This window comes from Ursus americanus, chromosome 10, assembly GCF_024610735.1.
Source record: "Ursus americanus isolate L20-20 chromosome 10, mUrsAme1.1.p, whole genome shotgun sequence".
NCBI lineage: Eukaryota > Metazoa > Chordata > Mammalia > Carnivora > Ursidae > Ursus > Ursus americanus.
The window spans coordinates 34248429-34268598 of record NC_142136.1 but is presented as its reverse complement, the minus strand read 5'-3'; the positions used below and the strand labels follow the sequence as shown (position 1 = coordinate 34268598).

General features: G+C 34.2%; 1 protein-coding gene across 2 annotated transcripts in view; it reads right to left on the bottom strand.

Moving 5' to 3' along the window:
* DACH1 (dachshund family transcription factor 1) overlaps positions 1-20170 on the bottom strand; it is a 412079-nt gene that overhangs the window by 34910 nt on the left and 356999 nt on the right. For both annotated transcript variants that reach the window (XM_045811060.2, XM_045811061.2), the window contains exons 7-9: positions 13410-13561; positions 3692-3839; positions 513-656 (exon numbers count right to left, since the gene is read on the bottom strand). In XM_045811060.2, coding sequence (XP_045667016.2) covers positions 513-656; positions 3692-3839; positions 13410-13561 — 444 coding nt within the window. The remainder of the gene's footprint in view (positions 1-512; positions 657-3691; positions 3840-13409; positions 13562-20170) is intronic.

The window sequence follows — 20170 nt, the reverse complement described above, 5'->3', positions numbered from 1 at the left end:
CTAAAAGCACAGAAAGGTAAGAGTGACACATATTTCATTTGATGCTATTGTCCTTTAAAAAAAAAGAGCAACCTGTTACTTTGGTGCTGAATTAAAATGACATAAATCTTTGTCATCTTTTAAAGGTTGAACAAAGACTACAAAAATCAGAATTATCAAAATATTTGAAGAGATAAATAAGAAACACAGAATTGTTCATAACACGGGACGGGGTTGGGACACTCTCCGATTAATATTTTATCCTATTTCGGTAGAGACAGACTCGGCGAAACAGGAAAGCGATGTCAGGTCCCAGATACTGGAGTTAAGTAGTAACAAGCCAGTGAAAGCACCTATGAAAGCAAGCATTTCCCCAACTCGTGGGACTACTGCCCACCAGGCTTTCAGCTAGGAGCACAGTGTAACGAACCACTGTATGTACAGATACATATAAAACCACAAACACAGGTTTAAATTGTCTTTTGAGTGCTAAAAAGTGAATGTTAGCCACACATAAAGACGCACCCTCTTACCATTTAAGACCCTGAGACTGTCCGTAGAAGCTGCCTGTTTTAGTGTTTGCTCTGCTTGCTCGCGCCGCTTTGTCTCAAATTCAAGCGCTTCCTGTAATTTTCTCTTTGCCTTCTTCTCCTTCTTTAGCCTCTTTTGAACTATGGCTAGAAAAGAATGTTCGTATGTTATATTTTAAAAAGTTTTTGCAATGTTCCAACTTATAAACGATCTGTGTTTTTTTATAATACTCTTTTTTTTTTTCCTCCCTGCTGGACGAAGTCTACCTACGCAGGGGAAGTTCAAAAATCCCACCTTTACCTAAAATAAATCCCAGTGAAATATCCAAGGAGGCCAATTTTTATTTAGCCTTGAAGGATTATATTACCAAGATGCCTTTAATTGTCATATGTAGAGACAGATTTAAGGGGAAATTAATTTTAGTAAATATTTATATACACTGATAAAAGAAGTCTGATTAAATGAATTTTGTGGATTAGTCTCTGCCCTTGAATCAGAATAGTGCAGAGTAGTTAGAATAATGCAAACCTTTATAAGCATGCCTCCTATCTCTTAATGAAGCACCAATTTTCAATAGTAAATGGAGCATTTCCCCTGTAGTTTTTTTTGCAAAGCAGTTACACCCGTTAGGTTTTTAAGAATTTTTTCTTGAAATTTAAAAAAATGCAATAAATATTATTGCATATAAGGAGTTAATATTCTTAATTATTCACAGAGAAGCTGTCTTTTGGGGGGATGAAGCTATTGTAATTTGCTCAGAGATATCAATAATTTCTTCAAAACAAATTTATATATACTCTAACATATTTCAAGAAAATTATGTTTTACTCTGCCAAAATCTGGTAGAGTATAAAACATCATTGATAATAATAATGTGCTACTGCTGACAATAATGTGGTATTTATATACAAAACTAGATTATGCTACAAAAAGTTAATTATGATACATTTTCTCCTACTGGACAACTTAAATATTTGGATATAATATGTAATCAATAAATAGTAACAAATGAATGTTGTCCACAAAATGTATGTTAACTATACTTTCAGTATGATAATTATTTTAGCTTTTACAATATATGTAAGGTAAGCAGTTAGCATAAGGGGAGCATGCGAATGTTTTTCTTTGGAATTTTTTTTTTTTTTCCTGGCTGATAAACATTGTGGATGTGAGTGTGAGTATGACCAGTCAGTGCAAGAATATCCTTTTGATAGAATTAGTCATAGGGAGTAGTCATTCCAAGTTTACTATTTGATTTCTTACTACAGATGAAAGAATAACAACATTTTCATTTAATACAGTATTTAGTCAAAATATAAAACAAGGTAATAAAGGTTCAAGTAAGAATTTGCTTCAATTTCTAATCTTCATATGTTCCATTTTTATAATTATTAATACTGTTAAGGTGGCAGACCACTAACTTATTGAGTTTATTGTTGCTGGTAACATGTATTAACAGAGACTTTTTAAAATCAAAACATACATTGGCTATAGTCTTATAATAAAAACAAAACTGGTTTTGAATAAATGCTAATTTCCTTTACTGAATAGGGTGAAAATCATATGTTCATCTTAACAAAATCATTTGCCTACTGTATCCCTTCCCAAAGATGATTGTTTATAACTCTCTTTGAAAAGAAGCAGTAATTTCTGAATTACTTATTGGATTGTATATTTCCATGGGACTAAAAGCTCAATACCCAATGTCTTGCCATTGACTGCTTATTGTTTCCTCTTCTGTGATTGAATGGAATGGTATTACCATGTTCTCTCTTCAGGGTAGTACATTGCTTCAATAGATACATTTATAATAGATAATTATTGATAGCTATTACCTTTAATTTATTGTTCACAGTTAATTAAATGGGAGGTTCATGATGTGATCTGTGAAGTGTTTTGCCCTCTAGTGGTTAAAGAAAAAAACAATATAAGTCCTCCAAATGATTTGAACCAATAACATTCTAAAGTTCTCTCAAGTAATGAAAAGATTACTTTAGGAATTCAAGGGTCTACCTTTAAGTCTTGTCAGGAAAAAAAAAAAAAAAGACTTTTGGTGAGCACAAAATCAAGACATGGCTATCTCATGGAAGATGGTTCTATATAACAAACCCTTTGACGAACTTCATTATTCACAAAGAACATATCCCATTATCAATGTTTATCTTGTTTTGATTACTTTAGTACCTAAATCTATATGAAATCACATTATCTAGACAAGTGCTATATGTGAGTGGTGATGGCTTTCCCAAAGCAGCCTCATCCCAGGAACCTACTAGCTTATGCTTTATAGTAACTAATGTAAAAACCCACCAAGTCTTACTGGTTTGAAAAACAAAACAAAAACAATGATTTTCAAATGACTGTATCAAATATATATAAGAAGACTACGTGGAATATTTTTATTGGACACTTATTAAATGAGGGAATAGGTGCTCCCCCTCTGGACTACTTAGGAGAATCTTAAAGTTGAGGCAAAAGTGAAGTTGGTTATAAAGAAAATACTCTTACTCTCATACATAAGATAAACACACAATATGAATGACCTTCAAAATTATCTATACATGCACTGTAAAGTGTGTTAGAAGAAGCAATTCATAGATTGGTAATATCATTATTTTTACCCAATAAAAATTCATATTGGCTTCTACACTAATGTGTACTTGACCTTGTTGGATGAAAATGAGCCATTCAGAAAGAAAATTATACAAACACTCAACTTTGGTCATTTGTTCAGATATTCATCAGTCTTCAATTTCAGTTGATAAATATCTTACTAAATCTGCTTCGCTTGAATAATCAGATTTTCTATTTTAGCTTTATAACTTTAACTCTTAAGTTTTCAAAGGGCAATTGTGAATGAATATACAATTTTTCTTCATGGTTGTCATCAGAGCTCATTCTTACCCTAAAATTATTTCTTAAGCTCTAGGAGCAAAAAAATTATGTGATTAATGATATAATCGATATATTTCAATTCCCTGAGGTACAAACAGAAGAGAAACCATATATACTCTGGAGATGAAAAAAGTACAGTGAGCCCAGGATTCAAATCCTGCTGTGAACCTCAGCTATAAGTAAATGAACAAAAAAGCTGTAGTCTCATAGTAAATCACCAAACATAGTATTGTCCTGTTAAATATTTTATAGAAAGTATTACACTTATTTAGAAGTTCAGAAATACCTCTATTCTTTTGTTCCATAGCCAACTGCTTCTCAAGTGTTTCCCTCAGCTCTCTTTCCCTTAAAAAATCCATCTTCAGCTCTGTTTTTTCCAGTTGGACTTGTTTTTCTTGAGCTCTGGCGTTATCTATGGCAACTTTCAAGAGCCCCTGTACAAAGAAGGCATTCAGAATTGTAATATTTTGGAGCAAAGCACATTTCATTCATTACTTAAAAGCATTTTTTAAAAAAGAACCAACTTATCAAATTCTTTCATCCTTGTATATTCACTCTATATTTACTAGGACAAGTACTTCAACTAAAGCACAAAATTTCTAAATCTAATTAAACTATCTTAGGAAGACAAATGTTTTTGCCATGCAGGTTCAATTGCTTCTAATTAGAATATCTAGATCTAAAACTAAATGAAGGCAGCACATAGCATGCTAAAAATAAGAACTGAGAAGAAAATTATACCGAAGCTCTTACACAAGTGACGATCTGATATGGTTTACATAATCCCAAGTGATCCTGGCAGGACCCACCTATCTCTTGGGAGCTCAATCTCCACCGGTCCCTACTGAGATCACACTGGACACAATGCTTGTCTTTCCATTTCTCAAGGAAATTGGTTTCTGCACCAGGGATTTTGCTCTTGGGGTTCTTCTGAATGCTTTCCCTCCCAATTTTTGTGTGGCTTATGCCCTCACTCCATTTCACCTTTGTTCAGTCACCACCCAATTAAGGTCTTTTCTTACCCCCCTATCTGGAACAGCCGTCCTATTATTCCCTCCTTAGAATTCTTCATATCACTTATGATTGTGTAATATTGTCATTCATGTATTTGTTTATAGCTTTATGCTGGGTCTCCTGCACTAAAAGGTAAACTCTTTGAGGCAGGGACATTTTCTCTCATTTGGTACTACGTCCCCCAGAGTCCAGAGAGTGCCTACCATATAGTAGATTCTAAAAAATTGTTGAACAGAAATTATAGAACTGGTATATTTTTCTTGAGGTATATAAGATATGCAAGGGATCCCAAACCTAGTGTTTTGATAGTGCGTTATTTTTAAAAAGGCATTTAAAATGGTTGTCATAAATTGGAAATAACTTTTAAGGGATTATTTGACAGTATAACTCAAGAGTATGTGGTAAAAGTAAAGTTTATACTATAGACGATGGAATCTCTTATATAAGAAATATACATGTAAGTTGCTTTACTCTTTGCTAATTAAAAAATTTTGTAATATTCTGAGATTCTTGAAAATGAGATTGTGAGAATATGTAAAACACAGAAAAAGTATTCTGCACATGCTCTCTCCTAAAATCCTTTAGAAAATTATTAGTAAATATTAGAGCTAAAATTTCTATCCTTATCAGCTCAGCAATACAAAAAGCTTTTTTGAAATAGTAGATAATTTGCCTTGGTCTGTGAAATTTTCTTTCTTTCTTTTTTTTTTTTTAAGATTTTATTTATTTGGGGCGCCTGGGTGACGCAGTCGTTAAGCGTCTGCCTTCGGCTCAGGGTGTGATCCCAGTGTTCTAGGATTGAGCCCCACATCAGGCTTCTCTGCTGGGAGCCTGCTTCTTCCTCTCCCACTCCCCCTGCTTGTGTTCCCTCTCTCGCTGGCTGTCTCTCTCTCTCAAATAAATAAAATCTTAAAAAAAAAAGATTTTATTTATTTGAGAGAGAGAGAGAGAGAGCGCACACAGGCATGGGGAGAGGTACAGGGAGAGGGAAAGAGAGACTCTCAAGCAGACTCTGCACTGAGTGTGGATCCTGACGTGGGGCTTGATCTCACTACCCTGAGATTATGACCTGAGCTGAAATCAAGAGTCTGATGCTTAATTGACTGAGCCACCCAGGTGCCCCGTAGAGATTAAAATTTTCAACTGCAATTATAAATGAAGAAGTTGGTGCCGTTTGTAGATATCCTCTAGGATATGACCCTTCTTGCAGGAGACAACATAAACAGTCTGAACTGAGAATTTCATCACTGGTTTGACTTGTTAGCCCAACAGAGGTGTATCCTTAGATCAGCTCACCAGTGTAGCATTATTATAAGCCATTTTACTCTCTTTTCAAGCACATATGAATTATTTCATGTTTGTTATACCTGACCCTGAATTTCCTGGTATAATTCTTGTGATATGAAACAACCTGGAGGGTTTCTACATGGCTGTTTGCCCCTCCCTACTCTTTTGTTTTTAACAATAAAACATAGCTGCTAAGGAAACTGCCATCTTAACTCAATTCAGCAACATTCCTGTGTATGTTTCTTCTTCATCAGGAACAAACAATTAGTAACAAATGAAAGAGATCATTACATCAAGTGCCCTTTTAGATCACCCCAATTAAAACTTTAGTTTAGCTGTATTTTAATTCTAAGATACCAAATTCTAATTTTCTGCTCTGATTGCTCTTGTTGACTTATCTTTGAAAGATGTACTCTCTGTGCAATGTCTAGAGATTATTTAGCAAGATGCCAATGTTGGCACCACTTAATGTGTTGATTGGTTGTATTATCAGTAGCTGTTTAAAATAAATTACTATTAAACTATTATTGTCCTTGGCTGACAAAACACAATATTTTGGTGTTCTTTAAATATGAAACAATCATTATGAATAAACACGTTGAATAATGTTAAACTGCAACTCTAATTTGTGTAATTTTACATTAATATTTGTTGTAACATATGAAGTTGCTAAGAGCATTTATGTTTACTGTTTTCTTTTGTTACAGTTGCTGCTAATGTCCCTAATGGTAATACATTACCTATTCCTGCTGATTATGTCTGAAAAATACTAGCTTTAAGATCCAACACCCTCCAGGGACTACTTATAAGCTATATAAAATTAAGTTTCATTTTTAGACTTTAAATCAGTGCATATCAGTAGGAGTCCAGTGTGAACAAAAATCTGCACTAGAGCCAAACTGATACATATGCAAAAATATGTTATTGCCCGTGACAGCTTTGCTGCAAAAATACAGAAAACCGATTAAATTTCAGTGCAGCAGGGGGCTGGGAAAAGCAATAGCAAGAAGTGTTCCCAACGTCTACAAATCATTAGGACACCATTGTAACCATCAGTGATAATAGTACTTTCAGATTTGTGTAACTTCTGTAAATTTTCCAGGTAGAGCATATGCAAAGGTCACACGAAATGCTGAGTCTCACGTGAACGTGCAGGATTGAGCAAAATTCTGTGATGACTATTCTGTGATGATGAATTACAGCAAAAGACACAAGGTTTAAAACATGAATTTTTTCTCCAGGGGGAGGTCAGTTATGATGTTCGACAATGACAATTCTGAAGAAATGCGTCTTAAGCTTACTCTGTGGCATAGCAATGATAAGAGACAATGGTCCTTTGGCCCAAAATTTCTTTCCCATAAGTGAGGCGTAATTGTTGTCATATCCACAGATGTTTTCGTTTTCTAAAACGATCTACCTTGTAAATTAGATTATTTTAATCATTTTCCAAGGAACGAGTCTATATGTATTTCTTTTCAGAAGGGCATTATAATTGACTCAGCAAGTTTTCAACTACTTCTATAGCCTAGAAAGTACAAATATCTCCTTGTATAAGAGAAGTTAAAGTAACACTGATAGGAAGGAAACATTTCTTAATATACTGGTTGGATCCTAGAGGAAAAGCTTACTTGGCCATGTTTGTTTTTTATACAAAAACTGTTTCAGAATCAGATGGTAACTAAAGTTCTTCGTGTCACTAGAATTAATGTGACAAAATTCTGCTCAGTAATGCATTGCTTCTAAAGAGAGTAAATATCCTAGTTGAAGGGGATTTCAGTGATTTGCCCATTTTAATTAAAACCTTTTAAAGCTGAAAAAACCAAGGTCCAGAAAGATTAGATGACTTGTCCAAAATCTCAAACACTTAGTAAATTGACTAAGCTTAGGTCAGAGCTCCCAAGCTTGCTTGCTTATTTATTTATTTATTTATTTATTTATTTATTTATTTATTTATTTATTTTTTCTTTTAATGTTTCTTTCCAGGATGAGAAGAAATAGTGTCCCTGGAAACCAGGAACTTTTGTAGACAAACAAATACATACTAGAGCAGTTATCAACTAATGCATATTCACAGAAGCTCTTACAACAGGATACTGCTATACTTAGTTTAAAGTTATGGCTATTGTTCTCAAAAATCAGTCAATAATGGATACTCCCTCAAAAGCATTCCCAGGTATAAAACCCATCTTGTGATTCATATGACCATGTATGGTGATATAGCAACATAGGCTCTGTAATGATCCTGCCTATGTTTAAATCTAGACTGCATCTCCATTTTATGACCTTGATCAAAAGACTCGTCTGCCTCCATTTACTCATCTGTTAAATGCAGATGATAATGAAATCCACCGTATACGACTATAAAGATGATTCAATGTAATATCATATAGAATTAGCATAGAGATGGACTATAGACATTGTGATTTATAATAAGAAACATATTTGGGGGGTGCCTGGGTGGCTCCGGTGGTTAAGCGTCTACCTTTGGCTCAGGTCATGATCCCGGGGTACTGCGTCTCGCTGATCAGGCTCCCTGCTCAGCGAGGAGTCTGCTACTCCTTCTGCCTCTGCCCCTCCCCCCTGCTCAGGCTCTCTTGGTCTTGCTCTCTCCCAAATAAATAAATAAAAAAAGAAAGAAAGAAAGAAACATATTTGGTCTTCATCCCAATCGTGGCACAAAGATCCCACAATGGGTGGAATTTCCTAAATGATAAGAGTGAAAAGATAAAATGGGTCTCTTTTGTTATTCATAATAAGCCCCGCCCCATCCAACTACACCGGAGTTTATTTTAATAAGGTGACTTTTGGAAAGCCCTGAGGAGGGAGGCTGGTTGTCAGGGAAACCAACTCTGTGACTGGAGGGTTGGAACTTCCAGCCCTACCGCCTGATCTTTGGGAGGACAGAGGGGCTAGAGGTTGAATTAATCACCAACGGTGGGTGATTTAATCAATCATACCTAATAATGAAACCTCCGGGAAAATGCAAAAGGACCGAGTTCAAAAAGCTTCTGGGTTGGTGAACATGTGGAGGTACATGTGGAGGGACTGGGAAGGCTCGGAGAAGGCACGAGAGCTCCGCACCCCTTCCCACATAACTTGCCCTATGCATCTCTTCCATCGGACTGTTACTGGGTTAATCCCTTGATAATAAACTGGTGACCTAGTAAATAAAATGTTTTCCTGAGTTCTGTGAGCTGCTCTAGTAAATTAACTGAACCCTAGGAGGGGGTGATGGGAACCTCTGATCGATAGCCAGTTGGTCAGTAGCATAGATGACAGCACTTCCAACTGGCATCTGACATTTGGGTAGGGGGCAATCTTGTGGGACTGAACTCTTAACCTGTGGGATCTGAGGCTATCTCCAGGTAGACAGTGTCAGAACTGATTGCAGGGAATCCAGCTGGTGTTGCAGAATTGCTTGGTGTGGAAACAGCTACCAGACGTTTGGTGAGCAGAAGTGTCAGAAGTGAGGTGATGTTGCAATAAGGGATTGAGAGCAGAAGACACACACAGGAGTATTTTTCCTATATGATGACACATTAAGATTATTCAATAAATATTAGTTTAACTATCATCATTATCATTGTTGTGGTATATAATATACATTAGTAAGTATGGTATATAGTTCAGACTTTTAAGAGATCAATGCTATTCTCTTCATCAGAGTAAACTGTTGAGAATATTGGATATATTTCACTGTTGTTTTTTTTTAAAGATTTTATTTATTTATTTGACAGAGATAGAGACAGCCAGCGAGAGAGGGAACACAAGCAGGGGGAGTGGGAGAGGGAGAAGCAGGCTCATAGCAGAGGAGCCTGATGTGGGGCTCGATCCCATAACGCTGGGATCACGCCCTGAGCCGAAGGCAGGCGCTTAACCGCTGTGCCACCCAGGCGCTCCCACTTTTTTTTTTTTTTTAATGAACTCTTTTCACAAATTGGTAATGAGAAAAAAAAAGGCTTAGAATATCTAAGTATGATTAAACATAAAAAGATGTAATGTAACACCAATATATCGGATGTTAGTCTACCCATATTTTGAAGCCAATGTCCTATTTTGTTGTTTATCTTTTTGAAAGTTTCCTCTGAAGTATTTTGTCTAACTCTGTCATAATTAAAATGATGTATTAAAAATGCAAATAAAAAACTATTAACTTATTTTAAATGCATAAAATATAACATCATTGGCCATGACATTGAAATGTAAATATGGGAAAATGTATAATCAGAGTGTTTTGGTCTTAGTACTAAGTCAGATTCTTCTTCATTTTCTTTTGTCACAGAAATTAGAGAATACTTCATAAGTACCATAGCTGTAGTGTGTTTATTTATTAAATCATAGTGATTCAATCTGTGACTTGCCATTTACTGTGGTTTTAACAATCCTTTTAGGTCTTCCTTTGTTTATTTAATTCCTCGTAGTGAACCAAACTCTTATCCTATATCCCCTATGGCATGTATCTTCAATGCTAACCTCATCCATAACTAATTTTTATATTCCCTACCTTATTTTACCTTTCATTTTTTATTTACCTATTCTTACTTTAATATTTGTAAGTCATTTTAAATAATTCTCATAGTAAGATAAACAATGTAAATTATTCGTACCCAATCCTATGTACAAACAGATTATAGTTATGATTTACAGCATGAAAGCTCAGATTGAGAATAGAGAGTAAAATTCTCCTTTAAGTGTGTTTGTTAATTGGGTAGTCAATGTTCGAAAGGGTCACATTCAGTAAATTGACACTAAAATTCTTGTTTCCTCACCTAAAATCTCACAGGGAGTTCTCCACGGACATGATTGAATAAGGAAGGCATAATAAAAGATTGCCCACATTGAGAAAAACAAAATTCCACATAAAATTTTTAAAAATCCTAAAAAGGAAAACCTGGAATGAATCCATATCACTCACTAAAGTGAATTACTACACTGTAGATATATATATTTAGAATGTATAGTATATATAGTATATTTAAAAATACTAGTATGTAGTATTTTTCTACAGGTCCTCTTTTAAAACACAAACAAAAAAACATTTATGAAAATTCAGTTTTGATATGTCATGGCAGGAACATCTATACCAACCATTACAAATGTTAAAATTGAGATTTATCAAATTATAGAGTATCATGAAATTAAATTATTTAATATTAGAACAATAAACACTTAAACACATTGTTTTGAAGGGCTTTTGGTCATTAATTATAATAAAAAAGAGACTTCTATACATTAAATTTAAATATGACCCAATGTCTTAGGTTTAATTAAAATAGTAAGTATATATAATAAAGCTTAAATTTCATATATGGTATTGTATGATTTGAAACAGCAAACATTTTTAACTCAAATGTTTTTCATTGCCATCCTGATAAAAAAGCTCCAGAAGAAATATGGAGCTTTAAATTTACCACACAAAAAGTATGTTACCATTTTGAAATAGAAAGCAGAGAACCCCATTATATATAATTGAAATTGCAGAGGAAATTGAGGTAGGCAGAATGTAATTACCCAAATTAGAATTTGGACAGCAAACACATTTATAGTGTATGCCCAATAAGCCAGGGTCATGACTACCTAAACATTCTATATCATTCCTAGGATATTACTATAACTCAATAAATGTGGCAATAATAAAAGAACTAGCATTTTGAAAAATGATGTGAAACCATTACTTACTAAACATAAATCCTGTATATATGTGGGTGTGTATATATGTGTACACGTATATAAGTATATATGTATGTACTGTGTGTGTGTGTGTTCCTGTGCATGGAACTCAGTAAGATTTTTAATTTTTATTTTACCTTATGTACACATATGTGAATGCACTGAAATGGACAAGCATAATTTATTTTTAACAAAGTATTCTTATTGTAGGTGATTTAACTTTGACGCACCCAGATCCCTATAATTTGGGACTAGCAATAAATAATTTAGTTTGCCCTGACTATTGTCCCATCATCAACTCTTGCTAAAATAAGTCTGCAAGGCTGGTTGGAAGGCCCAGAAGGAGAGTATATTAAATCTATAGATACCGTTGATAAAATATGTGTCTAAAATCTGTACATTTTAAAACTGGGGTTTTCTTTTCTTTCCTCTTTTTTAAAGAAATAATTACAGTTTGAGGTGATGCAGACACATTTCTAGTCTGGGTAATACTGGTGTGTGTGTGTGTGTGTGTGTGTGTGTGTGTGTGTGTGTGTGTGTAGGGGGGGGAGGTGGTGGATAAATACACCCAAACTGACAGTATCTGACTTAAAATGTAAGAGTCCATGTGTAAACCCACTTTTCAGATGAGCAAGCTGTTTTTTACTGATGAAATCCAGAAATGTTTTCTCCACTGAAATTGAAATAAAATGACCACTTTCCTGCTTAAAGATGTTTTCGTTAATGAAGATACATACAATTGGATAGAGAATTTTCAGTAAACCTTTAGATTTTTTTTTTTTTTGCTTCATACAGAGTTGTAAACATAACAAAATTAATTATTCCCTCCTTTCAGAGTGCAAATTCAGAAATGTTGAGGGATATTTTCTGAAATCATTTAATTTCACAAAAGAGAAATTCATTAAAAACTCTACCTTGTAAAAAAAAAATAATATGGGTCAAATTTAGGGAAAAAAGTATGTTTATTTAAAAATATAATCAATTATTTGGCCTTGATTAAGTTTAGGCTAGATTGATGATTTATTTCAATTACTGAGATATAAAACCTTAAAGTTGAATACAGTTCTGGAGACTCTAATTACATTAGTATTAAAAATGCCACATTAATAGATGAGAAGATATGTTACATTAAAGGCCTTCTGTTATGTCCTTGGAGAGGTAAATAAAATTAATTACATTTCTACTGGGAGAAAGTTTAATATGGTAGGAAATGCGTACAGTAAAATATCACTAAGAATGAGTGTTAGAGTAAAAATTAAAAAAAAAATTAAGAGCACAGTATCTGCAAGCACATTCTTACTATTAGCTACTCCAAATATGGAGAAGTAGATGGCCAAAACCTCCATCTGGGGTCCACATGATCGCTTCATGTGTGGGCAAGAAAATTACGCTTTCTTGTATCCCAAACACTCTTATTATTTTGGCCCCGTGCTCTATGTTATTGTTAACTGTAAGTATTTTTGATTCATAATGTACTGTACGTAAAATATACATCCTGAGGACTACATAGGAAATCCGTGGAAAGTTTTGTATAGCTTTTTGAAGTCTATTCTTTGAAGAAACCCTATTAACTGAAACAAACTTATTTACGAAAGAAGGGATTTTTTGGATTCTTTTATATTAGACATATTCTAAGTGACTAAACATATCATTTCCTCACTGGAAGGCCAGCAGTTTAAAAATAACTAAATATTTATTAGAACTGGTGTGCCGTCGTTGAGTAAATCAGACAAATTTAAACAGTTAGATTCCTCCCATCAGTTGGCAATAAGGAGAACATTTAGGCAGAATGATTTTTCAAATGCCCAGATCATTTTCACTGAAGCTTTTATTAAGGCTGAATATACATATACCAGTATTTCTAAACCAACTTGATTAGTGTAGCAAGTTTAAAATCTTAAATTGCTGGAAAAAGTCCAATGCCATGGTTCGGTCAATCCCATGAACGAATTAAGTTGGAATTGTATGAATTTGGGAAAAATCTACAGCTGGGTCTTCCACGTTCCTACCTTCCAGATTACAAAAAGGCCTACCTGTATGTTAGTCAGAAGGGTCTCTATGGAAGACAGTCCATCAGGAAACAGGAAAGGAGGTGGAAAACCTGGAGGTAGTGGTTGTCCATGCCCAGTTAGAGAAAGTTTGTCGAGGCTGTCTCTTGCGGTTGGTGTGGAAAGCGGGGTCTCATCTGTATGTGATTGAAACAAAAATATAGAACAAGTTACGCTTGTCTGTTTTTATTAGACCTCAGTAATGGCTTCCCTAGTGGTTTCCAGAACATTTATTGCAAATTGGTTCCTGCTATCAGGAGAAAATGCTTTCTGCTGAATTTTCTTTAATGAAAAAGCTGTGGAGATACAACAAGATAACATTAATGAGTAACTTTATAAGCCTTTTAAATGCAGTCTCTAATGAGACTGAGTTTACAGTGCCATAGAATCTTTTTAAAACAAATATTATCTCACATATAGTTGTGATAATATACTCAGGCTGACTTTATGGGCACCTTCCCAATTATCTCATTTTAGTTTGTTCTGTTTGGATTGACAATAGAATATTTCTAGAGCTTCGTATAAAAGAAATGCTTTGTATATTAGTATGTTTGTTTCTCAATTAACCCTTCCTTTATATCAATGATTTGTTCAAATTTATTCTTAAGGAATCTATAAAGGAATGTACAATTGAAATTTGTCATTTTGCAAAATAAAGAAAAACTGGAATCAAATATATCCTCCTTAAAGTAAAACTGAGTTATTCAATATCATTAAAACTAAAGATCTAATTCTTTTCACTCTGAATACCTTTTACCTTCATACTGAAAAACTAGCCCTTTATATATGAAAAAGGAGTCTAAAGAAGGGGAATAAAATACAACTTCCATAACAATACTTAGAAAATCAAATATAAAACCCTCTAAGAGAAATTAGTCTTTGCTTTGTTTATTGAATATTCTTCAATACTTTAAGCAACCTAGAGTAATGTCCCAATATGGATTCTTTTTAGTCTCCCAATGAAATCTTTTCATTCAGTTCTTTATTAAACATTTTTACAGTTTCATTTAAGATAGATACAAGTTATGGCTTATTTTAGTTTATTATATCACAGAGAAAATTTTATTCATGGCGGGATTCTCAATTTTATAAATATTTTCATATTTCACCCCAGGAAAATTAATCAGAGCAATGTATTTGCACAGTCCTGATAGTATCTCTCAATTTTGCAAGTGGCTAAAAACTTCAGCACACTTGCCTTTATGTTTATAATTTGATTCCACTGTTCTCGATCATTCCTTTATTTTTCATTACAACACCTAACCACACAACACGTTTTCCAATTACCTCTCTCTGGGGCAGAAATATTATGGAAGTAGCCACACTTCTCTGTCTCTAACTAATGTCAGAACAAGTTAAATTCATCTCCCTCACCTTTCCACATTTCTAGTTAACAAACGAAAAGGGAAGAAAGGTTGGGGAGGAGAGTGTGGGACACAGGTCTTCCATGAGCTGCCTCTCTTCTCACACTCACACACTCACTCCTCTGCAGTTCCTCCTTCCACTCCCTTTCCTGTTCACTTACTGACAGGCGATCTGAGGCAGCAGGTACTAGAAGCAAGGGAGTGAGCAGCTAAAGGAGGACTCACTGTGTCATTTTTTTTTTTTATCACTCTTGTCACCTGGGTTAAAGAAAGACCGCAGTGCAGGGGTAGGGCTACTGCATGGCTCATGGGATCAAGATGATCCTGGACACCCTTTACCTAGCTGTCATAAATTATCCTCCAGACCAAGGCTGCTAGTGTTTTCTCATAATAGCTCCAAAAAGGTGCTTGTTAAACATCTATGTGCATGTGAAATTGTTTAAGAATGGAGAGCAATATTTTTCGATCAGCATCACCTTAGCTGTCACATGCTAAAGAAAATGTGGTTTAATAGATCATAGGGATAATAATTGCTTGTCTCTTGAAGAAAGGCATAGAACCAGATGACCACCTGAGTTTGCTTTCAGCTTTAAAGACTGATTCCACAATTCTTCAAAGAATGTCCAAGAAAAAAGCGCCATATGAATGTGTATATACACATGCGTATACACGCACACACATCTGATTGTAAGTTCCATCATCCCCCTGACTATTTGATTTTACTTCAATACATTTATGTTTGACTATGTTTGGCTGTTGTATGAATTAATTCACAAAATCACTCATGATACATACATTTAGGTAGCCAATGTTTACTTTACATAAATAATGTGCTGAGGATAGAACGCTGAAAAACGCAATCTGCAAGCCTCAAGTAGCTTATCTGGAGTGGAGTGATTGATCCCAATTGTTAAGTAGTCAATTCCTATAGATAGCAAAACATTTTGTCTTCCATCATTATTCCTTTAGCTACTCCATTTTTCCCAATATAGGATTAAAATTCTTCTATGTATATGTGAGTGTATGTGTCATATTTTTTTCTGCAGTTGCTTCAGTGGAATGCTCACCTTGGTCCTCATGGTTTCAACTATCATTTGGTATAGACTTACATGATTGGATTCATTCACTTATCATTTTATATAGTAGAGAGACTGCGTAAGGCCACCTTAACTCAATATGTAGCTAAGAAACAAATTTAGGGCACAATGATGACTAAAGAAATGAAAAAAAGGGTGATTCTTAAGATCAATATACATTTTTGAAAAGAAGACAAACGAATCAAGATCAAACATACAAAACAAAAATATTCCTTTGGGCTTCAAGAACCTACTAAAAAGTTGTCATCTTGTGGCAATTAACATCATAGAAAGTCTCAGTTAGTCTTCCTACAAAGATAGTAAAATTAGGAATACAATTCTTACTTTTGAAATAAAAGTGACCTTTGATATCTTACATGTTCTATGAAGATTAAAGCAAATGTTTGAGAGGCCAGACAACATGGAAAAGAGTTTTGACGTTACATAATCTCCACTGACTTCAAACAGTGAACGATGATGAAGCTCAAATTCACAAAACACCTATTCCAATTTGATATATCTGTACATATTTTTTAAAGTTTTATCTTTAAAAGAAACCTTGTCAGATGCCATGTTCTCTGGATTATTACAGCACTTGACAATGTAATCTGTTTTTTGTTATTGAATATTTTGCTTTCAAATAATTTTAAATTTATGGAAAAGATGCCAAACTTGTACAAAGAATTTCTATATACTCATATAGTGGGTTGTTTGGTAGCCCCCCAAAATATATGTCCATGCCTAATCCCTGAAACCTGGTAAGGTTAGCTTGCTTGGAAAGAGAGTTTTTATAGATGTGATTAAATTAAACATCTCGAGATGAGATCATCCTGGTTCAGGATGGGTGCTAAATCCAATGACAAGTGTCCTTACAAGAGAAAGACAGGGAGACTTGAGAGAGAGAGAGAAAAGAGATCCACAGTGAAGAGGAGAAGGCAGAGGGGAAATAGAGACAGAGATCAGGATTTTCCAACCATAGTCAATGCATGCTGCTGATAGCCACCAAAAGCTACAAGAGGTAAAGAATGGATTCTCCTTTATAGCCTCTTGGAGTGAGCTGATCCCTGCTAATACCTTGATTTTAGACCTCTGTCTTCCAAAACTCCAGTAAGAAAATTAATTTTTGTTATTTTAAGCCATCAGGATGGTGGCAATTTGTTAAATCAGCCCTAGAAAACTAATTCAACTCCTTACTCCAATTCACCAATCGTGTGCATTTTGCCATGTTTGCTTCTAAAGTATTTCTCTGTCTCTCTCCCTCTCTTGTTCTCTCTGTGTGTGTGCATATGTTTGAACCATCTTCCCTTTTAATCCTTAAACGTCACTACATATTTCATAAGCATAAGAATACACTCTTACATGACCACCATAAGTATAAAGTCAGCAAGAATAACATACACACAATACTATTATTTAACCAAGAGTTTGTATTCCAATTTTATTATGTGAGATATTTTACTGTAAAGAGTTAAATAATTGATATATCTTTTAATTTGCTTGACAAGTACGTGGGGACTATTTTCTCTGGGCTTGTGGTAGGTATACAGTAGCCTCTAAGATGGCCTCTGATGATTCCTCCTTCCTATTATTCACATCCTATCTAGAACCTGCCCCTTAGTCTGAGTCAGATCTAACAGGGAAAAACAAATGTGATGGGATGTCACTTCCAAGATTCAGTTATAAAAAGTTTATAATTTCCATTTCTCTCTCTCTCTCTCTTTCTCTCTCTCTTGCATTTCTTGCCCTGGGGAAAACCAGCTGTTATGTCACAAGACAGCCCTGTGGAGGTGCACATGACAAGGGACCAAGGCCTGCCAAAAACCCTGTGAGTTGGCTTGAAAGCAGATTCCCCCTGCCCGGTTGAACCTTTTGATGAGGCTACAGCCCCAGCTGACAGCAAAACTGAAACCTCATGAGAGACCTTAAACCAGAACCACCCAGCTAAGTTGCACCCAGATCCTGATCGACATAACACTTTGTATACTTTGTATACTTTGGGATATATAAAGAAAATGACTTAGTGTCCAGTGAGTGTCAGCTACTTTGGACATGTAACAACTTCTTCAGGTTTCAATTTCCTCAAATTAAAAAAAAAAAAAAAAAAAAAGCATGTTGAATGAAACAAACTCTAGTGTCATGCAAATCTAAAATTTCATGTTCTGTATTATTTCCTATAAAAATTCTTAAAAATTAGTTGAGTGGACATTTCACCTATACTGAGTGGAGATTTTGCCCGTATTGATTGAAAAAGAATTGAGTCACATAAACACAAAGTTTCAAAGCAAGCTCTTGGTTATTTAGGTTTACAAACTCCATTTTACGAGGGTTCTTAAGTTTTCTTGCTTCATTTTATCAAATTAGAAAATGTTCAACCATTTATAAGACAGGCACTCCCTAACCCGGGTTGGCAAATCAGATGCAGGGAAGGGTACGTCCTCCTAATAATAAAGGAAGCACTTTTGAAAGCTGCATTAACTAGGGTACAATTTTTTTTTTTTAAGAACTCCATATCCATGAGGGACTAGAAGTTATGCCAGTTCTCAAAGGAGTTCTTATTTTTAAGTTCCTAATAAAGAGTGGTTTTTAACTTTCTTGTATTTTGTTCAGTTACAGGGAAACACAGTGGCTTTCTAAAGGAAAATAGAAGCACACACATTACCATCTCACACATGATTTCATCTGTTGACCAGAAAAAATACCAAGGACCATTTTTATAATTATATAAGAAATATAATGACAGATATAACACCATAAAATCAATTAACATCAATTAGACTATGATGGGCAAGATAAAGATGGAAGACAAGAAAATGTGTTTAAAAATCCAAAATCAATAAAGTATGAAAAAATAAGATTTCTTTCTTCTCATCGTTCCATCTCATGATTCTCCTCATAGTTTAAGTCACATATCAATAAATGACTATCAGTAAGATTGATGCCTCTGTAGGACAGCTTTTTTTTCCATCCAATCTTATCACACATAACAATTTAGCAGGATATCCTAAGGAACAACGTTGTTTAAAAAAATAATGGGCCTCTACTTTTAAAATGTTTTCTTTCCTGTTAATAAAATCTAACTCAGTTGTTATTTTCATAACTAATCCCTTTGGGTTTGAATTATATATTCTCTTTCAAGTTCTTGTGTGTGTGTGTGTGTGTGTGTGTGTCTTTTTGTGTCTGATGTCTTTTATTACATCATAAATTCCAAGTAGAAAAATGTTCACTTTTAGAAAACCATACGTTCCAAGGGAATTCACATTTATTCATTCTGATGTAAAGTAGATAGCAACATTATTAAAACAAAAAAGTCTCCATATCTAATGTTTACAAGTGATCTGGGATTTTGCATTGCAAATATTATATTTTTTTACTGGAAAAGTGAAAAAAATGTTGACAAAGATTCTAGAGAATATGGTAATCTCTATAAATAGTTATTTATAAAAATATGAATTCTTCTTTGCTATTTTGATAAATTTCCATCACAGTTATATAGAAAGTTAAATTTATTGGTGTTTTCATAAACTCATCAGCCACATTATTCAACTGGAGTACAGGCATGGATAATCTAAAATATTAAGGATTGGTGTTTAAAAAATTTTTTGAAACTTATATCCAGACATAAAGCACAGTCATTTAAATTGAGCTCAACCATATCCTCAATCCTAGTTCATTTCTACTGTAGGACTCTGGGTTTAATTTGGCAACGGAAACTAATAATAAAGTTGAATAATGTGATCCAGAATGTAATCTTAAATTAGAAATGGTCATGTAAATCTTTTTCTTTCTATTTTCATCTTCTCAAGAAATAACGAATCCCAAAATATCACATTAAAATTTATTTGCATGACTTTCATGTATCCATTTCAATTCTTATAAAATATCCAGGGGTACGATGAAATGAGGCTAATTCCTGTGCTTAATTTTAAGCCCACTTTTCAAATTCTGAATACAGCTATGGTAAAGTGAAAAGCAAACCAGGCTGGATTCAAAGAGTGTGAGTTCAAGTCCTAGCTCTAGCAAGTATTAGCAAATAGTAGAGCAAAAAATCTATCTCCTGTAGTCTATGAGCCTCATTTGATTTATTTACTAAAAGATGATTACAAACTCAAAGGATTATACCTTAAATCCAATTAGATTATGTATATGAAAGTGCTTTGTAAAATAGAAAATGTTAATAAACTATCAGTAAGTAACGAATAACTAAATGTATTACACATTTCCTTTTGTAAACTTGGCTTCAATGTGCCATGGAGGGAATCCTGGTTGTACCATAAGCTTGAGACTTCTGTACTCCTTCTCTCTAATG